Source organism: Leptodactylus fuscus, chromosome 11, assembly GCF_031893055.1.
Source record: "Leptodactylus fuscus isolate aLepFus1 chromosome 11, aLepFus1.hap2, whole genome shotgun sequence".
Lineage (NCBI taxonomy): Eukaryota > Metazoa > Chordata > Amphibia > Anura > Leptodactylidae > Leptodactylus > Leptodactylus fuscus.
The window spans coordinates 88,056,949-88,080,316 of NC_134275.1; the positions used below are offsets into that span (position 1 = coordinate 88,056,949).

At 46.1% G+C, this 23,368-nt stretch overlaps 1 protein-coding gene across 1 annotated transcript in view; it reads left to right on the forward strand.

Annotated features, from left to right (window-relative positions):
* The first annotated feature begins 9,182 nt into the window (after positions 1-9,182).
* The window catches only part of LOC142185608 (cytochrome P450 2F3-like), a 47,527-nt gene continuing 33,341 nt past the window's right edge, over positions 9,183-23,368 (forward strand). Inside the window, exons 1-2 of the mRNA XM_075261035.1 lie at positions 9,183-9,350; positions 9,582-9,744. Coding sequence (XP_075117136.1) covers positions 9,183-9,350; positions 9,582-9,744 — 331 coding nt within the window. The remainder of the gene's footprint in view (positions 9,351-9,581; positions 9,745-23,368) is intronic.

Consider the following 23,368-nt stretch of genomic DNA (forward strand, 5'->3'; position numbering starts at 1 on the left):
GTGGAATAGCTTTGCTACATCATGGAGATCTTCTTGGTTACTACTGTAGATGAATCTGACAGATTTTACACATTTTCCAAAAATTTCAGGTTTGAACGTCCACAAATCATTATTATATATGGAGGTCTCCTCAGACCCAAGAGTATAACAATGGTAATACCCAGGGGAGCTACATAAATGTAAAGAACACTCATGGTCACTTTCCCACACCTCTACTGAGCTACCTGGGTGCATTTGGTGATCTTTCCTGGGCCTCAGTGGTGATTCAGGGCCACTAATTTCACCCAGGAGGCTGGAAGACATATATGGCAAAGAAGACCAAAAGAGAGGGAGAGGGAGATGGGGTTTATTATTTTTCTGCCCCTCCCCGTCACCAATCATTATTATGGTCTGGGTCTCTTGTGACACCAGATTATAAGAGCACTTGCACTCTATACCCCCTGTCCCTGTATACTAGAAATACTCGTATGAAGGAGGGCCTGTTTTATCTTAAAGGCAATGTAGCAGAAACAAATCACTATCACACCATCAGGTATTGATATATATATATATATATATATATATATATATATATATATATATATCACTCCACGTCCTCTGTTCTTGTAACTTCTTTACTGACCTACTTTCATAGACAATGTATCTATATGGACTGTACAGATTCCACTACTGTGACCATTCTATAGGACTGATCAGTCCACACTTGTTTTATTGTACTGATGAATAAATATTGCTATAAAATAAAGTTTCTATATGTAAAATCTCAGTCTTTGTGGGTGCTTTACAAGTTTACAATCACCGGCATTGTGTCGCCACTCCAGTCTTGCTTGGAGGATGGGTAATAGGAAGTTCTTCAGCAAGGATTGACATGAGGAAGCCCCGCCCACTGGTAATGATACAATGTAGCTACAGGTAGGTGGAGAGTAGACTTACCTTCCCTTCATGTCTTATTGGTTGGGCTTGTTCAGATGTGTCTGTCACAATATTAACAGTTTGGCCAAAAATGTGACATTGTGATATTCTCTGTGTCTGGTCAATCATCGTTGAGCTGTGAATTGTGGCCCGGTAAGAGGTTGGGTTTGTGAGCTATATTAGCGCTTGTTCGCTTACACCCCACATTACCAAAGCAATAAAGTTTTTTATGTTTACAGAATGATAGGTGGGCTTATTGTTTGCAGGACAGTTTATCATTTGTAATGGTGCCATCTAATATTCTGCACAATGTACTTGGAGTGTTGGTGGGATAATGAAGGGTAGACCTATCTGTAAAAGGGAGATAGAACCAGTAGGCAGGACTGGAAGACCCAGTGTATATTAAAGGGGCAACCGGATAATCTACTGGAGAGGACATGAACTATGGAAATAAGAGTCATGGGGAGATCAGGGAGTTTTCACACAGGGCAAAATGGCTCGGAATCTGGCGCGACTTCTGCATGAATTCCGCGCAAATCCTGTGTGGGATTGCCGCCAGTATCCATGAGGTTAAAAAGCCTCCCCATAGAACTCTATTGAGAGGCTTTTTAACTATATGGATACTGGCGGCAATTATTATTATTATTATTATTATTATTATTATTATTATTATTATTATTATTATTATTTATATAGCACCATTAATTCCATGGTGCTCTGTACATTATTATATTAATCCCATGGTGCTTTACATTATTATATTAATCCCATGGTGCTGTACATTATTATATTAATCCCATGGTGCTCTGTACATTATTATTTTAATCCCATGGTGCTGTACATTATTATATTAATCCCATGGTGCTGTACATTATTATATTAATCCCATGGTGCTCTGTACATTATTATATTAATCCCATGGTGTTCTGTACATTATTATATTAATCCCATGGTGCTCTGTACATTATTATATTAATCCCATGGTGCTCTGTACATTATTATATTAATCCTATGGTGCTCTGTACATTATTATATTAATCCCATGGTGCTCTGTACATTATTAGATTAATTCCATGGTGCTCTGTACATTATTATATTAATCCCATGGTGCTCTGTACATTATTATATTAATCCTATGGTGCTCTGTACATTATTATATTAATCCCATGGTGCTCTGTACATTATTAGATTAATTCCATGGTGCTCTGTACATTATTATATTAATCCCATGGTGCTGTACATTATTATATTAATCCCATGGTGCTCTGTACATTATTATATTAACCCCATGGCGCTGTACATTATTATATTAATCCCATGGTGCTCTGTACATTATTAGATTAATTCCATGGTGCTGTACATTATTATATTAATCCCATGGTGCTCTGTACATTATTATATTAATCCCATGGTGCTGTACATTATTATATTAATCCCATGGTGCTCTGTACATTATTATATTAATCCCATGGTGCTCTGTACATTATTATATTAATCCCATGGTGCTTTACATTATTATATTAATCCCATGGTGCTTTACATTATTATATTAATCCCATGGTGCTCTGTACATTATTATATTAATCCCATGGTGCTTTACATTATTATATTAATCTCATGGTGCTGTACATTATTATATTAATCCCATGGTGCTGTACATTATTATATTAATCCCATGGTGCTGTACATTATTATATTAATTCCATGGTGCTGTACATTATTATATTAATTCCATGGCGCTCTGTACATTATTATATTAATCCCATGGTGCTGTACATTATTATATTAATCCCATGGTGCTGTACATTATTATATTAATCCCATGGTGCTCTGTACATTATTATATTACTCCCATGGTGCTGTACATTATTATATTACTCCCATGGTGCTCTGTACATTATTATATTAATCCCATGGTGCTGTACATTATTATATTAATTCCATGGTGCTGTACATTATTATATTAATTCCATGGTGCTGTACATTATTATATTAATCCCATGGTGCTGTACATTATTATATTAATTCCATGGTGCTGTACATTATTATATTAATCCCATGGTGCTCTGTACATTATTATATTAATCCCATAGTGCTGTACATTATTAGATTAATTCCATGGTGCTGTACATTATTATATTAATTCCATGGTGCTGTACATTATTATTATATTAATTCCATGGCGCTCTGTACATTATTATATTAATCCCATGGTGCTGTACATTATTATATTAATTCCATGGTGCTCTGTACATTATTATATTAATTCCATGGTGCTGTACATTATTATATTAATCCCATGGTGCTCTGTACATTATTATATTAATCCCATGGTGCTCTGTACATTATTATATTAATCCCATGGTGCTGTACATTATTATATTAATCCCATGGTGCTCTGTACATTATTATATTAATCCCATGGTGCTCTGTACATTATTATATTAATTCCATGGTGCTCTGTACATTATTATATTAATCCCATGGTGCTCTGTACATTATTATATTAATTCCATGGTGCTCTGTACATTATTATATTAATTCCATGGTGCTTTACATTTGGGGATTACATACAGTACACAGAATATTCAGGTAGATATATTACTAACAATGACTGACTGGCACAGTGGGGTAGAGGGCCCTGCCCGCGAGGGCTTACAATCTATGAGGGAAGGGGGGTAGAGACAGAAGGAGAGGGGGAGACTGTACAGATAGGGGTGCGGTGATAGTGTTATTGGGGGGTGTAGGCCTTCCTGAATAGGGGAGTCTTCAGGGCCTTCTTGAAGCCTGTGATTGTGGGCAATCCCGCACGGAATTCACGTGGACACCGCGGAGTCAAGCCAGATTCCGAGCCATTTTGCCCCGGGTGACAGCCCCCTCATGCTTAGAGTCCAGGTCTCTTGACTGGGTTCTGACTGGCTGATAGACAGACCTGATGTCCTAATGAGATCCCAGAGTGTAATAACATAATAGAAACTCAGAAGTAACGCTGTATACAGGTGCTACCTCCACAAACTAGATATATCCCAGGATGTCTAATGTGAAATGCACAAGATACAATCTCATCGTAGCGATGGCTTGCAGATTTAGCTTAAACTGTTTGCAATCGCACGATACAGATAGCGGGGGGATCTCAGCGCTTTTCGCATGTATGTAGATTTTTGTCCCAAACTAAGCCAAGTAATAGGCGGAGTGACAGTAGACCTGACAATCTATACGTCTAGAAGTTATCACCCAGCATTAGACACTTTAAAGGGATTCTATCATTACAATACCGTTTTAAACTAAATACACATAAGTATAGCCTTAAGAAAGTCTTCTCTTACCTTTATTATTCTGGTCTGTGCCGCTGTTCCTTAGAAATATCTTCTTTCTTCCCTATGCAAATGAGTTTTCTGGAGGAGTCCCTTGTGCTGCTTGAGAACTCTCCAGCGATGGCCTCCGTCTTCTCCTCTACCTGCTGCCTCTTCTCTCGCGCTCCTCTTCTCTTGTTCAAAAAAGTTCCAACTGCACATGTCCGTCAGCCATTTTCTTGTGGCCTCTCCCGTTTGGTCACCTATATTGGTGTTCTCATCTGTTCATTCTGGATGAAACGGAGCAGGATAGGATCTCCTCTACTTTCAACGGAACAGACCCTTGGACGTCCTCACAATCAGACGCCTTAGGCTATGGCCACTTATTGTGGAAACGCAGCATTTATTTGTTGCAAATTTTGCTGTGTTTTGCATGGATTGCACGGAAGGGAAACCTCTAAGAACTTCCTTTACATTTCCCATTCCATTTCAATCCGCTCCTGGCTTTGGCTGACAAAAACTACAACAAAAAACACTGCATTTCTGCAATGCGGGGCCCTAGTTTTAGTAAATCTGCCCAATGTCTATGGATGGGACCACTGCAGATTTGACTGTGATAAGGTCCAGTCACAGTTGTGTGTTTCTCAATGACGTAAATGAGAATTTAAGAAATCTCATCCACAAATTACTGAAAAAATCTGCAGCAGAACAAACAATATGGTGGATTTTCTGAAAAACCGCTGCAAATTCATTATCTTTGTACTAATTACTTATATGTTGTATTTTTGGAGAGGATTTTCATTAATGAGGAAAGTGAAAAAACCAAATCACTATTTTTTATTTTTTTTTTTTGCATTTTTGAGCCTTCAACCAAAAACATCCTGAACTTTATTTTATTTGCATTTTCACTGCGGAATTGACATAATAAAAATCTGAGGCTGTGTTTATTACTGAAGATTTCTGATGTTTATTGGGTGAAGGCTCAGCACGGTTGCAGCATTTCCACAAAGATCAGTCACTTGCTCCATTTTTCTTTTTATTAAAGCACAACTCCTCGTTTTCCATTGCAGATTTTTCCAGCATTGCTTGGATGAACTTTCCTAAAATCCACTTTTCTGGGGATGTAAAACACATTGACCCAGATTTACTGATAGTGTAAACTAAGGCTAAGCTCACATCCATGTTGGGAGTCTCCATAGGATTCCTTTAGTATAAAACTAACAAAAACCCAATGAACACCAACTGGAGCCCATTATATTCTAAGGCAACCACATCTTTAATGGATGAGCTCTCTGGCTTTCAGGTCCCCATGCAGTCCCAAACAATGGAGAGACAAAAACAAGTGTTAGACAGGTAGTCCGAACATGCACCAGATTGATCACAGTGGCTGATGCTGGATGACAATTCTGACGTATCGTTACACTGTCGGGTTTATTCCACCATTTGGTTCACTTTGAGAATTATACAAGACAATTTTGTTGCACTTAAGTCACGCCCCCCTTACCTAATTTTCTGTGTGAATACGACCCCTTAGCTGCAGATTTAGCCCCTTTAAAGACGTTGCAGAGAAGCCTCGAATGATCGGAATCCCCTTCAGACAGGAGTTCTATGTAAGTGCATGAAACCTGGAGCCGTCTGTCACTTTGTACTTGTTTGAACCAGTTCTTTGCTGTGATAGGTTTCCTGGAAATAGACTGACAAATAATGTGCAAATAAATGAAATGCGGCCAATCTCTGACATTCACTCGCTTGTTCTCAAACAGTCCAGGAATAAAACTTATTTTATATACTATAAAGTTCTAATTAAAACTTCCTTGACAGTCGAAGAAATTCTAGTGTCAATGAAGGGATCAGCAGATGAGTCGACTCCTCACCTCCCTCGTTTTTCTCAGGATTTTAAGTTTTTATCTTTTTGCTCTATGATATTATGCACACCCAGCTCTGCTACACTTTATACCCAGCTCTGCTACACTTTATACCCAGCTCTGCTACACTTTATACCCAGCTCTGCTACACTTTATACTCAGCTCTGCTACACTTTATACCCAGCTCTGCTACACTTTATACCCAGCTCTGCTACACTTTATACCCAGCTCTGCTACACTTTATACTCAGCTCTGCTACACTTTATACCCAGCTCTGCTACACTTTATACTCAGCTCTGCTACACTTTATACCCAGCTCTGCTACACTTTATACACAGCTCTGCTACACTTTATACACAGATCTGCTACACTTTATACCCAGCTCTGCTACACTTTATACACAGCTCTGCTACACTTTATACCCAGCTCTGCGACACTTTATACCCAGCTCTGCTACACTTTATACTCAGCTCTGCTACACTTTATACCCAGCTCTGCTACACTTTATACCCAGCTCTGCTACACTTTATACTCAGCTCTGCTACACTTTATACCCAGCTCTGCTACACTTTATACCCAGCTCTGCTACACTTTATACCCAGCTCTGCTACACTTTATACCCAGCTCTGCTACACTTTATACCCAGCTCTGCTACACTTTATACTCAGCTCTGCTACACTTTATACCCAGCTCTGCTACACTTTATACCCAGCTCTGCTACACTTTATACTCAGCTCTGCTGCACTTTATACTCAGCTCTGCTACACTTTATACCCAGCTCTGCTGCACTTTATACTCAGCTCTGCTACACTTTATACTCAGCTCTGCTGCACTTTATACTCAGCTCTGCTACACTTTATACTCAGCTCTGCTACACTTTATACCCAGCTCTGCTACACTTTATACCCAGCTCTGCTACACTTTATACCCAGCTCTGCTACACTTTATACTCAGCTCTGCTACACTTTATACCCAGCTCTGCTACACTTTATACTCAGCTCTGCTGCACTTTATACTCAGCTCTGCTACACTTTATACCCAGCTCTGCTGCACTTTATACTCAGCTCTGCTACACTTTATACCCAGCTCTGCTACACTTTATACCCAGCTCTGCTACACTTTATACTCAGCTCTGCTACACTTTATACTCAGCTCTGCTACACTTTATACTCAGCTCTGCTACACTTTATACCCAGCTCTGCTACACTTTATACCCAGCTCTGCTACACTTTATACCCAGCTCTGTGACACTTTATACCCAGCTCTGCTACACTTTATACCCAGCTCTGCTACACTTTATACCCAGCTCTGCTACACTTTATACACAACTCTTCTATACACAGATGTCCTGCACACACATCTCTTATATACAATTCATCTACAACACATACAACTTTACTATACAGCCCCCCAGCAATGGCTATACAGCACACAGTTCTACTACACAGCGCACACAGTTCTATTATACAACACACCCAGCACTGCTACACACAGTCACAATGCTCACACAGACGCAATTGCAGACATTTACACACAGGTCTGATGGATGCACTTATATTTACTATGAATCCCTGTCCTGTCCACCATCTTCCCCAATGTGAAGGTCCTTATATCTCCAAAGAAGCAGCAGCAAAACAAGATGAAAGTTGTAATGTATCTTTCATGGAGATTCACCTGCTGATGACATCATTATAGGTCCTTCTGGCCTTTCTTCTTCTTTTACTGCTGCTGATTCTTCTTGTATATGGACCTGCACAGCGGGGGGGGCTCTGGTTCTCTCTTGAAAGTTATCCGGAGTTCAGTTGTGATCCTTGCCCAGCACAGTTCAAATTCATATAAAACCACCCAACCCTCTGCACTGCGCCTGAACAATATAGGTTCTCGGTTCCCTTTTTCTTCTCCTGATTATCTTGACCAAGGTCAAGTGTCTTGACCTTGGTCTATTTCTTGACTCTGGTACTGATTTTGTTCCTGACCTGCTGATTTTTTGCATATGACCCACAACCTTGCTTCTCTGCTGCCAGCCCCTGACCTTTGGATTGCACTTAATTACACTATTACTTGTCCCTCTGTTGCTTTGCAGTCAGCTGTTACCTTCACCAGGACTATAGGTGGCAACCTGGTGGTCTTCTGCCATGTAAACCAGATCCCAGTGGGCCACTTAGACAAGACCCTCAGGGGTAGCCCAAAGTCAAACTGGTTAGGGGGCACAGTGGGTCTGTTACACACAACTACTGACTTACAATTAGAGTTGATTAAACTAGATTCAGCCCAAATTTTCCAAAGGTTTTTCTGCCCACAACCCACTATTATGCTCTAGGGTCACAGTATAAGTGGAGGCCCAGGGGAGGTGCAGTAACATAATGAACACTTATATTCACCTTGCCTCACCTCTCCTGGGCTCCCTCATGGCACCTGACAGTCCTTTGGCATCCTTTTCTGGTCTTCAGAGTGACATGACTAGCACAGACCTCAGCGGTGCCTCAGGGCATGCCAACACCGTGATGCAAGAATACCAACCTCATGATGTTTGTACATCCCTTGTGACCACTGAGGACTTGTCACGGGCTTCAGAAGTCCTCATAATATTAAGCTAGAGGCCGAGGAGACATTGAAGGCTGCAAGGGAGTCCAGGAGAGGTGGAGAGGTTATCAGTATTAAACATACAATTGGGGCTGGAAAACCTCTTCAATCTCTGTAAACACATAAAGGACAACCCAAATAAGTCAAAAATACCAAAAAATTACAATAAAAAAAAATCACCTAATATTCTAAATATCCATACCAAACCATGACCCTGGCTATCCAGCCCCTGGGATACAGTGAGGACCACAGGATGTGTCAGGGGGGGATTTTACGTTTCTTCACTTTTCGTGTTCGACACAGTTTTGTTGCTTAACAGGAGATTTATTTTCGTGCTGCCATTACAAGATCCTCTGTACAAAGATGGCACGCGACCAAGCACAATGACCCAGTGACATCTGTGCTAGAGAAAGGTGTTTGCTGAACAAGTGGTGAAATTCTCAGTTTATTTGAGTCGTAAACTTTCCTGTGTCTGGGTATATAGTGCCGCGGCCATAGACTCTATCAAAGACTCTCCAGACCACTCGCCATGGAGCTCAGCACAGTCCTTATACTGATCCTCATCTGTCTGGTCTCTCTGCTGTTTCTATCTCAAAGGAAACTGCGGGGAAAGTTACCGCCTGGGCCTACGCCACTTCCATTTATTGGGAACATGCACCAGGTTAAGATGGACGACCTCATTAAGTCCTTGGTGGAGGTGAGTTGGACAAAAGCCCATTATGTTGCCAATTCTGAGAGTCGACTGAGATTTTTCAACCTAGTTATCTTACAAAGTAAATTGAACATTTGGAATAGCGAAAAACTTGTGCGATATATCCAACTCCTGTGAGTAGTATCTGGGCTAGTCTGCTACAACTTGACTGGATGGAAGTGTATTTTGGTGCAATTGTCCTTTCTATTGACTTATTTTGCCTTTCTATTGTAACAGCTTAGCAAACAATATGGCCCCATGTACACGTTCTACCTGGGGTCACGTCCTACCGTTGTGCTGTGCGGGTACCAGGTGCTGAAGGAGGCGCTGATTGACCACGCCGAGGAGTTTAGCGGCCGAGGAGAATTCCCAGCAGTTCAGATGTACAGCAAAGGGAATGGTAAGTCCAGCTGTATAGCTGGTAATGGAAGGTTCTGGACAGTATGTACAATGTCTGCCTATATGGACTATATGTACTTACCTTATTATTACCTTTTTACCTCTTACAATATAAGCAAACCCTAAAATATGTAATGGGGGGGGGGGGCTTAATTTATAATGTTTGTTTCCTCATATGGGGCAGATGGATCCTCTGTCCTGCCCAGGTTCCCAATAAAGCCACAACCACAATTATCCCGAACTTCGAGACCATTGTCTACTGCTGATTTCAATTATTTTGTACTAATATGAAGAAAATCTGGAAACAATTAGAAGAACATACTGTATAGCCCTAACATAGGCAATTGTATAGCATTGCAATGATTGACCCCCAACTATATGCACCCATTCTGGTATATGTTATATTCACCGTATCTAGTATATGGTATATTCTCCATTTCTGTTATATACTATAGGCACCCTTTCTATTATATGGTATATGCACCCTTTATGGTATATACCATAGGCACCCTTCTAGTACATGTTATATGCCCCCTATCTAGTATATGGTATATGATCTACTGTATTTCTGTTAGATACTATAGGCACCTTTCTAATATATGGTATTTGCATCCTTTCTGGACTATATTGTATGCACTCTTTCTAGTATATGTTCTATGCTCCATTTCTGTTATATATTATAGGCACCCTTCTATTATATGTTATATGCACTCTTTCTAGTATATGTTCTATGCTCCATTTCTGTTAGATATTATAGGCACTAGAGATGAGCGAACACTAAAATGTTCGAGGTTCGAAATTCGATTCGAACAGCCGCTCAATGTTCGTGTGTTCGAACGGGTTTCGAACCCCATTATAGTCTATGGGGAACAGATACTCGTTAAGGGGGAAACCCAAATCCGTGTCTGGAGGGTCACCAAGTCCACTATGACACCCCAGGAAATGATGTCAACACCTCTGGAATGACACTGGGACAGCAGGGGGCGCATGTCTGGGGGCATCTAACACACCAAAGACCCTCTATTACCCCAACATCACAGCCTAACAACTACACACTTTACACACTCAATACCACCTCTCTGACAGTAGGAAAACACCTTGAAACATGTGTATTTGGCACTTGCAGTGAGGAGAGCTTGTCACCAGCAGTGAATTTGGCCCTTGTAGTAAGTTGAGGTTGGCACCAACATTTGTTTTGAAAATCAGGGTGGATTGAGCCTCTAACCAGCAGAGTTTGGGCAAATTCATGGTGGAGGGAGCCTCTAAACACCCCAGTTTGGACCAATTCATGGTGGAGGGAGCCTCTAAAAACCCCAGTTTGGACCAATTCATGGTGGAGGGAGCCTCTAAAAACCCCAGTTTGGACCAATTCATGGTGGAGGGAGCCTCTAACCAGCCCAGTTTGGACCAATTCATGGTGGAGGGAGCCTCTAAAAAACCCAGTTTGGACCAATTCATGGTGGAGGGAGCCTCTAAAAAACCCAGTTTGGACCAATTCATGGTGGAGGGAGCCTCTAACCAGCCCAGTTTGAACCAATTAATGGTGGAGGGAGCCTCTAACCAGCCCAGTTTGGACCAATTCATGGTGGAGGGAGCCTCTAACCAGCCCAGTTTGGACCAATTCATGGTGGAGGGAGCCTCTAAACAGCCCAGTTTGGGCAAATTCATGGTGGAGGGAGCCTCTAAAAAACCCAGTTTGGACCAATTCATGGTGGAGGGAGCCTCTAATTAGCCCAGTTTGGACCAATTAATTGTGGAGGGAGCCTCTAACCAGCCCAGTTTGGACCAATTAATGGTGGAGGGAGCCTCTAACCACCCCAGTTTGGGCAAATTCATGGTGGAGGGAGCCTCTAACCAGCCCAGTTTGGACCAATTCATGGTGGAGGGAGCCTCTAAAAAACCCAGTTTGGACCAATTCATGGTGGAGGGAGCCTCTAAAAAACCCAGTTTGGACCAATTCATGGTGGAGGGAGCCTCTAACCAGCCCAGTTTGAACCAATTAATGGTGGAGGGAGCCTCTAACCAGCCCAGTTTGGACCAATTCATGGTGGAGGGAGCCTCTAACCAGCCCAGTTTGGACCAATTCATGGTGGAGGGAGCCTCTAAACAGCCCAGTTTGGGCAAATTCATGGTGGAGGGAGCCTCTAAAAAACCCAGTTTGGACCAATTCATGGTGGAGGGAGCCTCTAATTAGCCCAGTTTGGACCAATTAATTGTGGAGGGAGCCTCTAACCAGCCCAGTTTGGACCAATTAATGGTGGAGGGAGCCTCTAACCACCCCAGTTTGGGCAAATTCATGGTGGAGGGAGCCTCTAACCAGCCCAGTTTGGACCAATTAATGGTGGAGGGAGCCTCTAAACAGCCAAGTTTTGGGAAATTCATGGTGGAGGGAGCCTCTAACCAGCCCAGTTTGGACCAATTCATGGTGGAGGGAGCCTCTAAACAGCCCAGTTTGGGCAAATTCATGGTGGAGGGAGCCTCTAAACAGCCCAGTTTGGGCAAATTCATGGTGGAGGGAGCCTCTAACCAGCCCAGTTTGGACCAATTAATGGTGGAGGGAGCCTCTAAACAGCCAAGTTTTGGGAAATTCATGGTGGAGGGAGCCTCTAACCAGCCCAGTTTGGACCAATTAATGGTGGAGGGAGCCTCTAACCAGCCCAGTTTGGACCAATTAATGGTGGAGGGAGCCTCTAACCAGCCCAGTTTGGACCAATTAATGGTGGAGGGAGCCTCTAAACAGCCAAGTTTTGGGAAATTCATGGTGGAGGGAGCCTCTAACCAGCCCAGTTTGGACCAATTCATGGTGGAGGGAGCCTCTAAACAGCCCAGTTTGGGCAAATTCATGGTGGAGGGAGCCTCTAAAAAACCCAGTTTGGACCAATTCATGGTGGAGGGAGCCTCTAAACAGCCCAGTTTGGGCAAATTCATGGTGGAGGGAGCCTCTAACCAGCCCAGTTTGGACCAATTAATGGTGGAGGGAGCCTCTAAACAGCCAAGTTTTGGGAAATTCATGGTGGAGGGAGCCTCTAACCAGCCCAGTTTGGACCAATTCATGGTGGAGGGAGCCTCTAAACAGCCCAGTTTGGGCAAATTCATGGTGGAGGGAGCCTCTAACCAGCCCAGTTTGGACCAATTAATGGTGGAGGGAGCCTCTAAACAGCCAAGTTTTGGGAAATTCATGGTGGAGGGAGCCTCTAACCAGCCCAGTTTGGACCAATTCATGGTGGAGGGAGCCTCTAAACAGCCCAGTTTGGGCAAATTCATGGTGGAGGGAGCCTCTAAAAAACCCAGTTTGGACCAATTCATGGTGGAGGGAGCCTCTAATTAGCCCAGTTTGGACCAATTAATTGTGGAGGGAGCCTCTAACCAGCCCAGTTTGGACCAATTAATGGTGGAGGGAGCCTCTAACCACCCCAGTTTGGGCAAATTCATGGTGGAGGGAGCCTCTAACCAGCCCAGTTTGGACCAATTAATGGTGGAGGGAGCCTCTAAACAGCCAAGTTTTGGGAAATTCATGGTGGAGGGAGCCTCTAACCAGCCCAGTTTGGGCAAATTCATGGTGGAGGGAGCCTCTAACCAGCCCAGTTTGGACCAATTAATGGTGGAGGGGGCCTCTAACCAGCCCAGTTTGGGCAAATTCATGGTGGAGGGAGCCTCTAACCAGCCCAGTTTGGACCAATTAATGGTGGAGGGAGCCTCTAAACAGCCAAGTTTTGGGAAATTCATGGTGGAGGGAGCCTCTAACCAGCCCAGTTTGGACCAATTCATGGTGGAGGGAGCCACTAAACAGCCCAGTTTGGGCAAATTCATGGTGGAGGGAGCCTCTAAAAAACCCAGTTTGGACCAATTCATGGTGGAGGGAGCCTCTAATTAGCCCAGTTTGGACCAATTAATTGTGGAGATAGCCTCTAACCAGCCCAGTTTGGACCAATTAATGGTGGAGGGAGCCTCTAACCACCCCAGTTTGGACCAATTCATGGTGGAGGGAGCCTCTAATTAGCCCAGTTTGGACCAATTAATTGTGGAGGGAGCCTCTAACCAGCCCAGTTTGGACCAATTAATGGTGGAGGGAGCCTCTAAACAGCCAAGTTTTGGGAAATTCATGGTGGAGGGAGCCTCTAACCAGCCCAGTTTGGACCAATTAATGGTGGAGGGAGCCTCTAACCAGCCCAGTTTGGACCAATTAATGGTGGAGGGAGCCTCTAACCAGCCCAGTTTGGACCAATTAATGGTGGAGGGAGCCTCTAAACAGCCAAGTTTTGGGAAATTCATGGTGGAGGGAGCCTCTAACCAGCCCAGTTTGGACCAATTCATGGTGGAGGGAGCCTCTAAACAGCCCAGTTTGGGCAAATTCATGGTGGAGGGAGCCTCTAAAAAACCCAGTTTGGACCAATTCATGGTGGAGGGAGCCTCTAAACAGCCCAGTTTGGGCAAATTCATGGTGGAGGGAGCCTCTAACCAGCCCAGTTTGGACCAATTAATGGTGGAGGGAGCCTCTAAACAGCCAAGTTTTGGGAAATTCATGGTGGAGGGAGCCTCTAACCAGCCCAGTTTGGACCAATTCATGGTGGAGGGAGCCTCTAAACAGCCCAGTTTGGGCAAATTCATGGTGGAGGGAGCCTCTAAAAAACCCAGTTTGGACCAATTCATGGTGGAGGGAGCCTCTAAACAGCCCAGTTTGGGCAAATTCATGGTGGAGGGAGCCTCTAACCAGCCCAGTTTGGACCAATTATTGGTGGAGGGAGCCTCTAAACAGCCAAGTTTTGGGAAATTCATGGTGGAGGGAGCCTCTAACCAGCCCAGTTTGGACCAATTCATGGTGGAGGGAGCCTCTAAACAGCCCAGTTTGGGCAAATTCATGGTGGAGGGAGCCTCTAACCAGCCCAGTTTGGACCAATTAATGGTGGAGGGAGCCTCTAAACAGCCAAGTTTTGGGAAATTCATGGTGGAGGGAGCCTCTAACCAGCCCAGTTTGGACCAATTCATGGTGGAGGGAGCCTCTAAACAGCCCAGTTTGGGCAAATTCATGGTGGAGGGAGCCTCTAAAAAACCCAGTTTGGACCAATTCATGGTGGAGGGAGCCTCTAATTAGCCCAGTTTGGACCAATTAATTGTGGAGGGAGCCTCTAACCAGCCCAGTTTGGACCAATTAATGGTGGAGGGAGCCTCTAACCACCCCAGTTTGGGCAAATTCATGGTGGAGGGAGCCTCTAACCAGCCCAGTTTGGACCAATTAATGGTGGAGGGAGCCTCTAAACAGCCAAGTTTTGGGAAATTCATGGTGGAGGGAGCCTCTAACCAGCCCAGTTTGGGCAAATTCATGGTGGAGGGAGCCTCTAACCAGCCCAGTTTGGACCAATTAATGGTGGAGGGGGCCTCTAACCAGCCCAGTTTGGGCAAATTCATGGTGGAGGGAGCCTCTAACCAGCCCAGTTTGGACCAATTAATGGTGGAGGGAGCCTCTAAACAGCCAAGTTTTGGGAAATTCATGGTGGAGGGAGCCTCTAACCAGCCCAGTTTGGACCAATTCATGGTGGAGGGAGCCACTAAACAGCCCAGTTTGGGCAAATTCATGGTGGAGGGAGCCTCTAAAAAACCCAGTTTGGACCAATTCATGGTGGAGGGAGCCTCTAATTAGCCCAGTTTGGACCAATTAATTGTGGAGGGAGCCTCTAACCAGCCCAGTTTGGACCAATTAATGGTGGAGGGAGCCTCTAAAAAACCCAGTTTGGACCAATTCATGGTGGAGGGAGCCTCTAATTAGCCCAGTTTGGACCAATTAATTGTGGAGATAGCCTCTAACCAGCCCAGTTTGGACCAATTAATGGTGGAGGGAGCCTCTAACCACCCCAGTTTGGACCAATTCATGGTGGAGGGAGCCTCTAATTAGCCCAGTTTGGACCAATTAATTGTGGAGGGAGCCTCTAACCAGCCCAGTTTGGACCAATTAATGGTGGAGGGAGCCTCTAAACAGCCAAGTTTTGGGAAATTCATGGTGGAGGGAGCCTCTAACCAGCCCAGTTTGGACCAATTAATGGTGGAGGGAGCCTCTAACCAGCCCAGTTTGGACCAATTAATGGTGGAGGGAGCCTCTAACCAGCCCAGTTTGGACCAATTAATGGTGGAGGGAGCCTCTAAACAGCCAAGTTTTGGGAAATTCATGGTGGAGGGAGCCTCTAACCAGCCCAGTTTGGACCAATTCATGGTGGAGGGAGCCTCTAAACAGCCCAGTTTGGGCAAATTCATGGTGGAGGGAGCCTCTAAAAAACCCAGTTTGGACCAATTCATGGTGGAGGGAGCCTCTAAACAGCCCAGTTTGGGCAAATTCATGGTGGAGGGAGCCTCTAAAAAACCCAGTTTGGACCAATTCATGGTGGAGGGAGCCTCTAAACAGCCCAGTTTGGGCAAATTCATGGTGGAGGGAGCCTCTAACCAGCCCAGTTTGGACCAATTAATGGTGGAGGGAGCCTCTAAACAGCCAAGTTTTGGGAAATTCATGGTGGAGGGAGCCTCTAACCAGCCCAGTTTGGACCAATTCATGGTGGAGGGAGCCTCTAAACAGCCCAGTTTGGGCAAATTCATGGTGGAGGGAGCCTCTAACCAGCCCAGTTTGGACCAATTAATGGTGGAGGGAGCCTCTAAACAGCCAAGTTTTGGGAAATTCATGGTGGAGGGAGCCTCTAACCAGCCCAGTTTGGACCAATTCATGGTGGAGGGAGCCTCTAAACAGCCCAGTTTGGGCAAATTCATGGTGGAGGGAGCCTCTAAAAAACCCAGTTTGGACCAATTCATGGTGGAGGGAGCCTCTAATTAGCCCAGTTTGGACCAATTAATTGTGGAGGGAGCCTCTAACCAGCCCAGTTTGGACCAATTAATGGTGGAGGGAGCCTCTAACCACCCCAGTTTGGGCAAATTCATGGTGGAGGGAGCCTCTAACCAGCCCAGTTTGGACCAATTAATGGTGGAGGGAGCCTCTAAACAGCCAAGTTTTGGGAAATTCATGGTGGAGGGAGCCTCTAACCAGCCCAGTTTGGGCAAATTCATGGTGGAGGGAGCCTCTAACCAGCCCAGTTTGGACCAATTAATGGTGGAGGGAGCCTCTAACCAGCCCAGTTTGGACCAATTAATGGTGGAGGGAGCCTCTAAACAGCCAAGTTTTGGGAAATTCATGGTGGAGGGAGCCTCTAACCAGCCCAGTTTGGACCAATTCATGGTGGAGGGAGCCTCTAAACAGCCCAGTTTGGGCAAATTCATGGTGGAGGGAGCCTCTAAAAAACCCAGTTTGGACCAATTCATGGTGGAGGGAGCCTCTAAACAGCCCAGTTTGGGCAAATTCATGGTGGAGGGAGCCTCTAACCAGCCCAGTTTGGACCAATTAATGGTGGAGGGAGCCTCTAAACAGCCAAGTTTTGGGAAATTCATGGTGGAGGGAGCCTCTAACCAGCCCAGTTTGGGCAAATTCATGGTGGAGGGAGCCTCTAACCAGCCCAGTTTGGACCAATTAATGGTGGAGGGAGCCTCTAACCAGCCCAGTTTGGACCAATTCATGGTGGAGGGAGCCTCTAAACAGCCCAGTTTGGGCAAATTCATGGTGGAGGGAGCCTCTAAAAAACCCAGTTTGGACCAATTCATGGTGGAGGGAGCCTCTAAACAGCCCAGTTTGGGCAAATTCATGGTGGAGGGAGCCTCTAACCAGCCCAGTTTGGACCAATTAATGGTGGAGGGAGCCTCTAAACAGCCAAGTTTTGGGAAATTCATGGTGGAGGGAGCCTCTAACCAGCCCAGTTTGGACCAATTCATGGTGGAGGGAGCCTCTAAACAGCCCAGTTTGGGCAAATTCATGGTGGAGGGAGCCTCTAACCAGCCCAGTTTGGACCAATTAATGGTGGAGGGAGCCTCTAAACAGCCAAGTTTTGGGAAATTCATGGTGGAGGGAGCCTCTAACCAGCCCAGTTTGGACCAATTCATGGTGGAGGGAGCCTCTAAACAGCCCAGTTTGGGCAAATTCATGGTGGAGGGAGCCTCTAAAAAACCCAGTTTGGACCAATTCATGGTGGAGGGAGCCTCTAATTAGCCCAGTTTGGACCAATTAATTGTGGAGGGAGCCTCTAACCAGCCCAGTTTGGACCAATTAATGGTGGAGGGAGCCTCTAACCACCCCAGTTTGGGCAAATTCATGGTGGAGGGAGCCTCTAACCAGCCCAGTTTGGACCAATTAATGGTGGAGGGAGCCTCTAAACAGCCAAGTTTTGGGAAATTCATGGTGGAGGGAGCCTCTAACCAGCCCAGTTTGGGCAAATTCATGGTGGAGGGAGCCTCTAACCAGCCCAGTTTGGACCAATTAATGGTGGAGGGAGCCTCTAACCAGCCCAGTTTGGGCAAATTCATGGTGGAGGGAGCCTCTAACCAGCCCAGTTTGGACCAATTAATGGTGGAGGGAGCCTCTAAACAGCCAAGTTTTGGGAAATTCATGGTGGAGGGAGCCTCTAACCAGCCCAGTTTGGACCAATTCATGGTGGAGGGAGCCACTAAACAGCCCAGTTTGGGCAAATTCATGGTGGAGGGAGCCTCTAAAAAACCCAGTTTGGACCAATTCATGGTGGAGGGAGCCTCTAATTAGCCCAGTTTGGACCAATTAATTGTGGAGGGAGCCTCTAACCAGCCCAGTTTGGACCAATTAATGGTGGAGGGAGCCTCTAAAAAACCCAGTTTGGACCAATTCATGGTGGAGGGAGCCTCTAATTAGCCCAGTTTGGACCAATTAATTGTGGAGATAGCCTCTAACCAGCCCAGTTTGGACCAATTAATGGTGGAGGGAGCCTCTAACCACCCCAGTTTGGACCAATTCATGGTGGAGGGAGCCTCTAATTAGCCCAGTTTGGACCAATTAATTGTGGAGGGAGCCTCTAACCAGCCCAGTTTGGACCAATTAATGGTGGAGGGAGCCTCTAAACAGCCAAGTTTTGGGAAATTCATGGTGGAGGGAGCCTCTAACCAGCCCAGTTTGGACCAATTAATGGTGGAGGGAGCCTCTAACCAGCCCAGTTTGGACCAATTAATGGTGGAGGGAGCCTCTAACCAGCCCAGTTTGGACCAATTAATGGTGGAGGGAGCCTCTAAACAGCCAAGTTTTGGGAAATTCATGGTGGAGGGAGCCTCTAACCAGCCCAGTTTGGACCAATTCATGGTGGAGGGAGCCTCTAAACAGCCCAGTTTGGGCAAATTCATGGTGGAGGGAGCCTCTAAAAAACCCAGTTTGGACCAATTCATGGTGGAGGGAGCCTCTAAACAGCCCAGTTTGGGCAAATTCATGGTGGAGGGAGCCTCTAAAAAACCCAGTTTGGACCAATTCATGGTGGAGGGAGCCTCTAAACAGCCCAGTTTGGGCAAATTCATGGTGGAGGGAGCCTCTAACCAGCCCAGTTTGGACCAATTAATGGTGGAGGGAGCCTCTAAACAGCCAAGTTTTGGGAAATTCATGGTGGAGGGAGCCTCTAACCAGCCCAGTTTGGACCAATTCATGGTGGAGGGAGCCTCTAAACAGCCCAGTTTGGGCAAATTCATGGTGGAGGGAGCCTCTAACCAGCCCAGTTTGGACCAATTAATGGTGGAGGGAGCCTCTAAACAGCCAAGTTTTGGGAAATTCATGGTGGAGGGAGCCTCTAACCAGCCCAGTTTGGACCAATTCATGGTGGAGGGAGCCTCTAAACAGCCCAGTTTGGGCAAATTCATGGTGGAGGGAGCCTCTAAAAAACCCAGTTTGGACCAATTCATGGTGGAGGGAGCCTCTAATTAGCCCAGTTTGGACCAATTAATTGTGGAGGGAGCCTCTAACCAGCCCAGTTTGGACCAATTAATGGTGGAGGGAGCCTCTAACCACCCCAGTTTGGGCAAATTCATGGTGGAGGGAGCCTCTAACCAGCCCAGTTTGGACCAATTAATGGTGGAGGGAGCCTCTAAACAGCCAAGTTTTGGGAAATTCATGGTGGAGGGAGCCTCTAACCAGCCCAGTTTGGGCAAATTCATGGTGGAGGGAGCCTCTAACCAGCCCAGTTTGGACCAATTAATGGTGGAGGGAGCCTCTAACCAGCCCAGTTTGGACCAATTAATGGTGGAGGGAGCCTCTAAACAGCCAAGTTTTGGGAAATTCATGGTGGAGGGAGCCTCTAACCAGCCCAGTTTGGACCAATTCATGGTGGAGGGAGGCTCTAAACAGCCCAGTTTGGGCAAATTCATGGTGGAGGGAGCCTCTAAAAAACCCAGTTTGGACCAATTCATGGTGGAGGGAGCCTCTAATTAGCCCAGTTTGGACCAATTAATTGTGGAGGGAGCCTCTAACCAGCCCAGTTTGGACCAATTAATGGTGGAGGGAGCCTCTAAAAAACCCAGTTTGGACCAATTCATGGTGGAGGGAGCCTCTAATTAGCCCAGTTTGGACCAATTAATTGTGGAGGGAGCCTCTAAACAGCCAAGTTTTGGGAAATTCATGGTGGAGGGAGCCTCTAACCAGCCCAGTTTGGACCAATTAATGGTGGAGGGAGCCTCTAACCACCCCAGTTTGGACCAATTCATGGTGGAGGGAGCCTCTAATTAGCCCAGTTTGGACCAATTAATTGTGGAGGGAGCCTCTAACCAGCCCAGTTTGGACCAATTAATGGTGGAGGGAGCCTCTAACCACCCCAGTTTGGGCAAATTCATGGTGGAGGGAGCCTCTAACCAGCCCAGTTTGGACCAATTAATGGTGGAGGGAGCCTCTAAACAGCCAAGTTTTGGGAAATTCATGGTGGAGGGAGCCTCTAACCAGCCCAGTTTGGACCAATTCATGGTGGAGGGAGCCTCTAAACAGCCCAGTTTGGGCAAATTCATGGTGGAGGGAGCCTCTAAACAGCCCAGTTTGGACCAATTCATGGTGGAGGGAGCCTCTAAACAGCCCAGTTTGGGCAAATTCATGGTGGAGGGAGCCTCTAAAAAACCCAGTTTGGACCAATTAATGGTGGAGGGAGCCTCTAAACAGCCAAGTTTTGGGAAATTCATGGTGGAGGGAGCCTCTAACCAGCCCAGTTTGGACCAATTCATGGTGGAGGGAGCCTCTAAACAGCCCAGTTTGGGCAAATTCATGGTGGAGGGAGCCTCTAAAAAACCCAGTTTGGACCAATTCATGGTGGAGGGAGCCTCTAAACAGCCCAGTTTGGGCAAATTCATGGTGGAGGGAGCCTCTAACCAGCCCAGTTTGGACCAATTAATGGTGGAGGGAGCCTCTAAACAGCCAAGTTTTGGGAAATTCATGGTGGAGGGAGCCTCTAACCAGCCCAGTTTGGACCAATTCATGGTGGAGGGAGCCTCTAAACAGCCCAGTTTGGGCAAATTCATGGTGGAGGGAGCCTCTAACCAGCCCAGTTTGGACCAATTAATGGTGGAGGGAGCCTCTAAACAGCCAAGTTTTGGGAAATTCATGGTGGAGGGAGCCTCTAACCAGCCCAGTTTGGACCAATTCATGGTGGAGGGAGCCTCTAAACAGCCCAGTTTGGGCAAATTCATGGTGGAGGGAGCCTCTAAAAAACCCAGTTTGGACCAATTCATGGTGGAGGGAGCCTCTAATTAGCCCAGTTTGGACCAATTAATTGTGGAGGGAGCCTCTAACCAGCCCAGTTTGGACCAATTAATGGTGGAGGGAGCCTCTAACCACCCCAGTTTGGGCAAATTCATGGTGGAGGGAGCCTCTAACCAGCCCAGTTTGGACCAATTAATGGTGGAGGGAGCCTCTAAACAGCCAAGTTTTGGGAAATTCATGGTGGAGGGAGCCTCTAACCAGCCCAGTTTGGACCAATTCATGGTGGAGGGAGCCTCTAAACAGCCCAGTTTGGGCAAATTCATGGTGGAGGGAGCCTCTAACCAGCCCAGTTTGGACCAATTAATGGTGGAGGGAGCCTCTAAACAGCCAAGTTTTGGGAAATTCATGGTGGAGGGAGCCTCTAACCAGCCCAGTTTGGACCAATTCATGGTGGAGGGAGCCTCTAAACAGCCCAGTTTGGACCAATTCATGGTGGAGGGAGCCTCTAAACAGCCCAGTTTGGACCAATTCATGGTGGAGGGAGCCTCTAATTAGCCCAGTTTGGACCAATTAATTGTGGAGGGAGCCTCTAACCAGCCCAGTTTGGACCAATTAATGGTGGAGGGAGCCTCTAAACAGCCAAGTTTTGGGAAATTCATGGTGGAGGGAGCCTCTAACCAGCCCAGTTTGGGCAAATTCATGGTGGAGGGAGCCTCTAACCAGCCCAGTTTGGACCAATTAATGGTGGAGGGAGCCTCTAACCAGCCCAGTTTGGACCAATTAATGGTGGAGGGAGCCTCTAAACAGCCAAGTTTTGGGAAATTCATGGTGGAGGGAGCCTCTAACCAGCCCAGTTTGGACCAATTCATGGTGGAGGGAGCCTCTAAACAGCCCAGTTTGGGCAAATTCATGGTGGAGGGAGCCTCTAAAAAACCCAGTTTGGACCAATTCATGGTGGAGGGAGCCTCTAATTAGCCCAGTTTGGACCAATTAATTGTGGAGGGAGCCTCTAACCAGCCCAGTTTGGACCAATTAATGGTGGAGGGAGCCTCTAAAAAACCCAGTTTGGACCAATTCATGGTGGAGGGAGCCTCTAATTAGCCCAGTTTGGACCAATTAATTGTGGAGGGAGCCTCTAACCAGCCCAGTTTGGACCAATTAATGGTGGAGGGAGCCTCTAACCACCCCAGTTTGGGCAAATTCATGGTGGAGGGAGCCTCTAACCAGCCCAGTTTGGACCAATTAATGGTGGAGGGAGCCTCTAAACAGCCAAGTTTTGGGAAATTCATGGTGGAGGGAGCCTCTAACCAGCCCAGTTTGGACCAATTCATGGTGGAGGGAGCCTCTAAACAGCCCAGTTTGGGCAAATTCATGGTGGAGGGAGCCTCTAAACAGCCCAGTTTGGACCAATTCATGGTGGAGGGAGCCTCTAAACAGCCCAGTTTGGGCAAATTCATGGTGGAGGGAGCCTCTAAAAAACCCAGTTTGGACCAATTCATGGTGGAGGGAGCCTCTAATTAGCCCAGTTTGGACCAATTAATTGTGGAGGGAGCCTCTAACCAGCCCAGTTTGGACCAATTAATGGTGGAGGGAGCCTCTAAAAAACCCAGTTTGGACCAATTCATGGTGGAGGGAGCCTCTAATTAGCCCAGTTTGGACCAATTAATTGTGGAGGGAGCCTCTAAACAGCCAAGTTTTGGGAAATTCATGGTGGAGGGAGCCTCTAACCAGCCCAGTTTGGACCAATTAATGGTGGAGGGAGCCTCTAACCACCCCAGTTTGGACCAATTCATGGTGGAGGGAGCCTCTAATTAGCCCAGTTTGGACCAATTAATTGTGGAGGGAGCCTCTAACCAGCCCAGTTTGGACCAATTAATGGTGGAGGGAGCCTCTAACCACCCCAGTTTGGACCAATTCATGGTGGAGGGAGCCTCTAATTAGCCCAGTTTGGACCAATTAATTGTGGAGGGAGCCTCTAACCAGCCCAGTTTGGACCAATTAATGGTGGAGGGAGCCTCTAACCACCCCAGTTTGGGCAAATTCATGGTGGAGGGAGCCTCTAACCAGCCCAGTT